This window comes from Lolium perenne, chromosome 3, assembly GCF_019359855.2.
Source record: "Lolium perenne isolate Kyuss_39 chromosome 3, Kyuss_2.0, whole genome shotgun sequence".
In the NCBI taxonomy this organism is placed as follows: Eukaryota; Viridiplantae; Streptophyta; class Magnoliopsida; order Poales; family Poaceae; genus Lolium; species Lolium perenne.
The window spans coordinates 140,433,682-140,441,873 of NC_067246.2; the positions used below are offsets into that span (position 1 = coordinate 140,433,682).

Consider the following 8,192-nt stretch of genomic DNA (forward strand, 5'->3'; position numbering starts at 1 on the left):
TGCCGTTGTCCGAGGTGATGCGGTGTGGAATCCCAAAGCGATATATAATATTTCGCTCTAGGAAGTTGATGACGTTGTCGCTCTTTACCTCCCGCAGCGGGACAGCTTCCGCCCATTTGGAGAAGTAGTCTGTCGCTGCAAGGATAAAACGATGGCCCCTTGAGGAAGGTGGATCGATCGGGCCGATGACGTCGATTCCCCAGGCGTCGAATGGCCAGGAGGGAACAGTGGGGTGTAGGGGAACCGGTGGTTGATGCTTGAAGTCGCCGTGGATTTGGCATCCGTGGCATGATTTGGCTACCCGAAGGCAGTCCATCATGATACCTGGCCAATAGTATCCAGCTAAGCGTATGCCGTGGTACATCTTTGCTCCGCCTTGGTGTCCGCCGCAGACTCCGTGGTGCATTTCCTGCAAAATCTTTTCGGCCTCACCTCGGTTGACACACCTAAGTAGGATCTCCCGCCCATGAGACCGTTTGTATAAGACACCGGCCTTATAGACGTAGGAGGGCAATCATCTTTGGAGTTGGCGCCTCTTGACGGGGTTGTCGGGGAGGCTGCCGTGCTTGAAGTAGTCGAGGAAGGGTTGCAGCCACTCATCCTCTTCCACCACGTTTGTTGTGATAGAGTTGACTTCATACTCCGGCGGGATGAGTTCCAAAACAGCGGGAAGAAGGCACCTTTCTTCGACCATCACCTGCATGGATTTATCATCTGGAAGCACCAGTGCTGCCGCTAGTTTCGCCAAGGCGTCTGCAGGCGCATTTCTACTTCGTGGCACATGGAGAACTTCAACCTGGAGAAATTTCCCCATGAGATCCCGGGCCGCATTGTAGTACGGCACTAGTTCAGGCTTGCGTACTTCATAGATACCGTTGACCTGCCTGACGATGAGCTGAGAATCTCCATAGGCCCGTAAAGAACGGACATCCATAGAGAGAGCCAGGAGGAGGCCAAAGATGAGTGCCTCGTACTCCGCCTCGTTGTTGGAGCACTCCTTGATACGTCTCCGACGTATCGATAATTTCTTATGTTCCATGCCACATTATTGATGTTATCTACATGTTTTATGCACACTTTATGTCATATTCGTGCATTTTCTGGAACTAACCTATTAACAAGATGCCGAAGTGCCGATTCTTTGTTTTCTGCTGTTTTTGGTTTCAGAAATCCTAGTAAGGAAATATTCTCGGAATTGGACGAAATCAACGCCCAGGGGCCTATTTTTCCACGAAGCTTCCAGAAGTCCGAAGACGAAACGAAGTGGGGCCACAGGGTGCCCAAACCCTAGGGCGGCGCGGCCCCCCCCCCCTTGGCCGCGCCGCCCTGTCATCTGGGTCCCCTGTGCCCCCTCCTGACTTGCCCTTCCGCCTACTTAAAGCCTCCGTGACGAAACCCCCAGTACCGAGAGCCACGATACGGAAAACCTTCCAGAGACGCCGCCAACGCCGATCCCATCTCGGGGGATCCAGGAGATCGCCTCCGGCACCCTGCCGGAGAGGGGAATCATCTCCCGGAGGACTCTACGCCGCCATGGTCGCCTCCGGTGTGATGTGTGAGTAGTCTACCCCTGGACTATGGGTCCATAGCAGTAGCTAGATGGTTGTCTTCTCCCCATTGTGCTATCATTGTCGGATCTTGTGAGCTGCCTAACATGATCAAGATCATCTATCTGTAATTCTATATGTTGCGTTTGTTGGGATCCGATGAATAGAGAATACTTGTTATGTTGATTATCAAAGTTATATCTACGTGTTGTTTATGATCTTGCATGCTTTCCGTTACTAGTAGATGCTCTGGCCAAGTAGATGCTTGTAACTCCAAGAGGGAGTATTTATGCTCGATAGTGGGTTCATGCCTGCATTGACACAGGGACGATGTGAGAAAGTTCTAAGGTTGTGTTGTGCTGTTGCCACTAGGGATAAAACATTGATGCTATGTCTAAAGATGTAGTTGTTGATTACATTACGCACCATACTTAATGCAATTGTCTGTTGCTTTGCAACTTAATACTGGAGGGGGTTCGGATGATAACCTGAAGGTGGACTTTTTAGGCATAGATGCAGTTGGATGGCGGTCTATGCACTTTGTCGTAATGCCCAATTAAATCTCACTATACTCATCATGATATGTATGTGCATGGTCATGCCCTCTCTATTTGTCAATTGCCCAACTGTAATTTGTTCACCCAACATGCTGTTTGTCTTATGGGAGAGACACCTCTAGTGAACTGTGGACCCGGTCCAATTCTCTTTCTTGAAATACAATCTACTGCAATACTTGTTTTACTGTTTTCTGCAAACAATCATCTTCCACACAATACGGTTAATCCTTTGTTACAGCAAGCCGGTGAGATTGACAACCTCACTGTTTCGTTGGGGCAAAGTACTTTGGTTGTGTTGTGCAGGTTCCACGTTGGCGCCGGAATCCCTGGTGTTGCGCCGCACTACATCCCGCCGCCATCAACCTTCAACGTGCTTCTTGACTCCTACTGGTCCGATTAAACCTTGGTTTCTTACTGAGGGAAACTTGCCACTGTGCGCATCACACCTTCCTCTTGGGGTTCCCAACGGATGTGCCAACCACACGCATCAAGCAAATTTCTGGCGCCGTTGCCGGGGAGATCAAGACACGCTGCAAGGGGAGTCTCCACTTCTCAATCTCTTTACTTTGTTCTTGTCTTGCTTAGTTTTATTTATTACTTTGTTTGCTGCACTAAATCAAAATACAATAAAATTAGTTGCTAGTTTTACTTTATTTGCTATCTTGTTTGCTATATCAAAACCACAAAAAAATTAGTTTACTTGCATTTACTTTATCTAGTTTGCTTTATTTACTACTACTAAAATGAGTAATCCTGAAGTTGAAGTTCGTACGTTTAAGCAACGAGGGGGAGAATGTTTGAGAGATGCTTGGTATAGAATTAGCGATGCCCATAATAGATGCACTAAGAAACACTCCACCATTATTTTACTCAGGAATTTTTATGTTGGTATCTCTAGCTGGAATAGATATGTTCTTGATAGTCTCGCAAAAGGTGACTTCCTAAGTACTCCTGCATTAGAAGCTAGTTGCATTATTGAGAGTTTATTTGGAATACCCCCTGTTGATAAAGTTAAAACTGAAATCTCTCTTGAAGATGTTATGAAAAAATTGGAAACCATAGAGAAAATTTTTCCAAGTATTGAAGCTAAAATGGAAATGTTACTTGATAAAACTGATGAACTTGATAAATCCTTAGGAGGAATTGATGAAAGAATTAGTGTCCTAGGAACTTGTGTTGTCCATGATGATCAAATCGATAGGATTGATGAACTTGAAAAAGCCATGGGAACCTTGGGTTCAACATTTTCTTCTCTTAAATATAAGGAGAAAGCTTATGTGGGTAAGGAGCAAAAGTTTATGTATGTCTCTAAAGTGCCTAAACCAAAGAAGTATTATTATAGGCCTAAAATTGACAAAGCCCTTAGTACCACTGCGGATGGGGGAGCTCATAATAACGATGCACCACCCTTCGATAATACTTGATACACACTTTCTGCGCCTAGCTGAAAGGCGTTAAAGAAAAGCGCTTATGGGAGACAACCCATGTTTTTACCTACAGTACTTTGTTTTTATTTTGTGTCTTGGAAGTTGTTTACTACTGTAGCAACCTCTTCTTATCTTAGTTTTGTGTTTTGTTGTGCCAAGTTAAGCCGTTGATAGAAAAGTAAGTACTAGATTTGGATTACTGCGCAGTTCCAGATTTCTTTGCTGTCACGAATCTGGGTCCACCTCCCTGTAGGTAGCTCAGAAAATTAAGCCAATTTACGTGCATGATCCTCAGATATGTACGCAACTTTCATTCAATTTGAGCATTTTCATTTGAGCAAGTCTGGTGCCATTTTAAAATTCGTCAATACGAACTGTTCTGTTTTGACAGATTCTGCCTTTTATTTCGCATTGCCTCTTTTGCTATGTTGGATGAATTTATTTGATCCACTAATGTCCAGTAGCATTATGCAATGTCCAGAAGTGTTAAGAATGATTGTGTCACCTCTGAATATGTTAATTTATATTGTGCACTAACCCTCTAATGAGTTGTTTCGAGTTTGGTGTGGAGGAAGTTTTCAAGGATCAAGAGAGGAGTATGATGCAACATGATCAAGGAGAGTGAAAGCTCTAAGCTTGGGGATGCCCCGGTGGTTCACCCCTGCATATATCAAGAAGACTCAAGCGTCTAAGCTTGGGGATGCCCAAGGCATCCCCTTCTTCATCGACAACATTATCAGGTTCCTCCCCTGAAACTATATTTTTATTCCATCACATCTTATGTGCTTTTTCTTGGAGCGTCGGTTTGTTTTTGTTTTTTGTTTTGTTTGAATAAAATGGATCCTAGCATTCACTTTATGGGAGAGAGACACGCTCCGCTGTAGCATATGGACAAGTATGTCCTTGGTTTCTACTCATAGTATTCATGGCGAAGTTTCTCCTTCGTTAAATTGTTATATGGTTGGAATTGGAAAATGATACATGTAGTAATTGCTATTAATGTCTTGGGTAATGTGATACTTGGCAATTGTTGTGCTCATGATTAAGCTCTTGCATCATATGCTTTGCACCCATTAATGAAGAAATACATAGAGCATGCAAAAATTTGGTTTGCATATTTGGTTTCTCTAAGGTCTAGATAATTTCTAGTATTGAGTTTGAACAACAAGGAAGACGGTGTAGAGTCTTATAATGTTTTCAATATGTCTTTTATGTGAGTTTTGCTGCACCGGTTCATCCTTGTGTTTGTTTCAAATAAGCCTTGCTAGCCTAAACCTTGTATCGAGAGGGAATACTTCTCATGCATCCAAAATACTTGAGCCAACCACTATGCCATTTGTGTCCACCATACCTACCTACTACATGGTATTTTCCGCCATTCCAAAGTAAATTGCTTGAGTGCTACCTTTAAAATTCCATCATTCGCCTTTGCAATATATAGCTCATGGGACAAATAGCTTAAAAACTATTGTGGTATTGAATATGTAATTATGCACTTTATCTCTTATTAAGTTGCTTGTTGTGCGATAACCATGTTTACTGGGGACGCCATCAACTTTTCATTGTTGAATTTCATGTGAGTTGCTATGCATGTTCGTCTTGTCTGAAGTAAGGGTGATCTACACTGAGTTGAATGGTTTGAGCATGCATATTGTTAGAGAAGAACATTGGGCCGCTAACTAAAGCCATGATCCATGGTGGAAGTTTCAGTTTTGGACAAACATCCTCAAATCTCTAATGAGAAAAGAATTAATTGTTGTTGAATGCTTAAAGCATTAAAAGAGGAGTCCATTATCTGTTGTCTATGTTGTCCCGGTATGGATGTCTAAGTTGAGAATAATCAAAAGCGAGAAATCCAAATGCGAGCTTTCTCCTTAGACCTTTGTACAGGCGGCATAGAGGTACCCCTTTGTGATACTTGGTTAAAGCATATGTATTGCGGTGATAATCCAGGTAGTCCAAGCTAATTAGGACAAGGTGCGGGCACTATTAGTACACTATGCATGAGGCTTGCAACTTATAAGATATAATTTACATGATGCATATGCTTTATTACTACCGTTGACAAAATTGTTTCATGTTTTCAAAATCAAAGCTCTAGCACAAATACAGCAATCGATGCTTTTCCTCTATAGAGGACCATTCTTTTACTTTCAATGTTGAGTCAGTTCACCTATTTCTCTCCACCTCAAGAAGCAAACACTTGTGTGAACTGTGCATTGATTCCTACATATTTGCTTATTGCACTTATTATATTACTCTATGTTGACAATATCCATGAGATATACATGTTACAAGTTGAAAGCAACCGCTGAAACTTAATCTTCTTTTGTGTTGCTTCAATGCCTTTGCTTTGAATTATTGCTTTATGAGTTAACTCTTATGCAAGACTTATTGATGCTTGTCTTGAAGTGCTATTCATGAAAAGTCTTTGCTTTATGATTCACTTGTTTACTCATGTCATATACATTGTTTTGATCGCTGCATTCACTACATATGCTTTACAAATAGTATGATCAAGATTATGATGGCATGTCACTCCAGAAATTATCTGTGTTATCGTTTTACCTGCTCGGGACGAGCAGAACTAAGCTTGGGGATGCTGATACGTCTCCGACGTATCGATAATTTCTTATGTTCCATGCCACATTATTGATGTTATCTACATGTTTTATGCACACTTTATGTCATATTCGTGCATTTTCTGGAACTAACCTATTAACAAGATGCCGAAGTGCCAATTGCTGTTTTCTGCTGTTTTTGGTTTCAGAAATCCTAGTAAGGAAATATTCTCGGAATTGGACGAAATCAACGCCCGGGATCTTATTTTTCCACGAAGCTTCCGTAAGTCCGAAGACGAAACGAAGTGGGGCCACAGGTGCCCAAACCCTAGGGCGGCGCGGCCCCCCTTGGCCGCGCCGCCTGTCATCCGGGGCCCCTGTGCCCCTCCCCGACTTGCCCTTCCGCCTACTTAAAGCCTCCGTGACGAAACCCCCAGCACGAGAGCCACGATACGGAAAACCTTCCAGAGACGCCGCCAACGCCGATCCCATCTCGAGGGATCCAGGAGATCGCCTCCGGCACCCTGCCGGAGAGGGGAATCATCTCCCGGAGGACTCTACACCGCCATGGTCGCCTCCGGTGTGATGTGTGAGTAGTCTACCCCTGGACTATGGGTCCATAGCAGTAGCTAGATGGTTGTCTTCTCCCCATTGTGCTATCATTGTCGGATCTTGTGAGCTGCCTAACATGATCAAGATCATCTATCTGTAATTCTATATGTTGCGTTTGTTGGGATCCGATGAATAGAGAATACTTGTTATGTTGATTATCAAAGTTATATCTACGTGTTGTTTATGATCTTGCATGCTTTCCGTTACTAGTAGATGCTCTGGCCAAGTAGATGCTTGTAACTCCAAGAGGGAGTATTTATGCTCGATAGTGGGTTCATGCCTGCATTGACACACAGGACAAAGGATGAAAGTTCTAAGGTTGTGTTGTGCTGTTGCCACTAGGGATAAAACATTGATGCTATGTCTAAGGATGTAGTTGTTGATTACATTACGCACCATACTTAATGCAATTGTCTGTTGCTTTGCAACTTAATACTGGAGGGGGTTCGGATGATAACCTGAAGGTGGACTTTTTAGGCATAGATGCAGTTGGATGGCGGTCTATGTACTTTGTCGTAATGCCCAATTAAATCTCACTATACTCATCATGATATGTATGTGCATGGTCATGCCCTCTCTATTTGTCAATTGCCCAACTGTAATTTGTTCACCCAACATGCTGTTTGTCTTATGGGAGAGACACCTCTAGTGAACTGTGGACCCCGGTCCAATTCTCTTTACTGAAATACAATCTACTGCAATACTTGTTTTACTGTTTTCTGCAAACAATCATCTTCCACACAATACGGTTAATCCTTTGTTACAGCAAGCCGGTGAGATTGACAACCTCACTGTTTCGTTGGGGCAAAGTACTTTGGTTGTGTTGTGCAGGTTCCACGTTGGCGCCGGAATCCCTGGTGTTGCGCCGCACTACATCCCGCCGCCATCAACCTTCAACGTGCTTCTTGACTCCTACTGGTCCGATTAAACCTTGGTTTCTTACTGAGGGAAACTTGCCGCTGTGCGCATCACACCTTCCTCTTGGGGTTCCCAACGGACGTGCCAACCACACGCATCACTCCTCCTTAAGAAGGGAGAAGGAGTGATACATCACCTCCCCTCGTGGAGTCTTGAACACCAGTCCTGCGCCGACTCTTCGTCTTGGGGTTCCGTTTGAATTGGCCTCCGTACGGGAAGCACCATCGAAGTAGAGCTCCCATGGACCTTCGAGCTCGGCGGTGAACACCTCCTCATCAGGAAGGTTGGTGATGAGCGGGGAGTTCTCGGGGATGGGGTGCGCTGCAAGGAAATCTACCAAGGCTTGCCCCTTGATCGCTTTCTGGGGGACAAAGTTTAGGTCAAACTCCATCATGAGGAGTGCCCATTTTCCTAGTCGCCCCATCAACGCAGGCTGGCTTAGTACGTACCTTATAGGATCCGCTCTTGCAACGAGCTGGATTTGTAGCGCTAGCATGTAGTGTCTCAACTTCTTCAAGGTGAAAATTAGCGCTAAGCATAACTTCTCTATTGGAGAGTAGTTCTGCTCGG

At 44.1% G+C, this 8,192-nt stretch overlaps 1 protein-coding gene across 1 annotated transcript; it reads right to left on the reverse strand.

The window, feature by feature from the left end:
- Positions 1 to 514: 514 nt before the first annotated feature.
- Positions 515 to 934, reverse strand: LOC139838008 (uncharacterized). Its single transcript, XM_071827359.1, has one exon. The coding sequence runs from the start codon at positions 932 to 934 to the stop codon at positions 515 to 517; it is 420 nt and encodes a 139-aa protein (XP_071683460.1).
- Between the last annotated feature and the right edge of the window lie 7,258 nt (positions 935 to 8,192).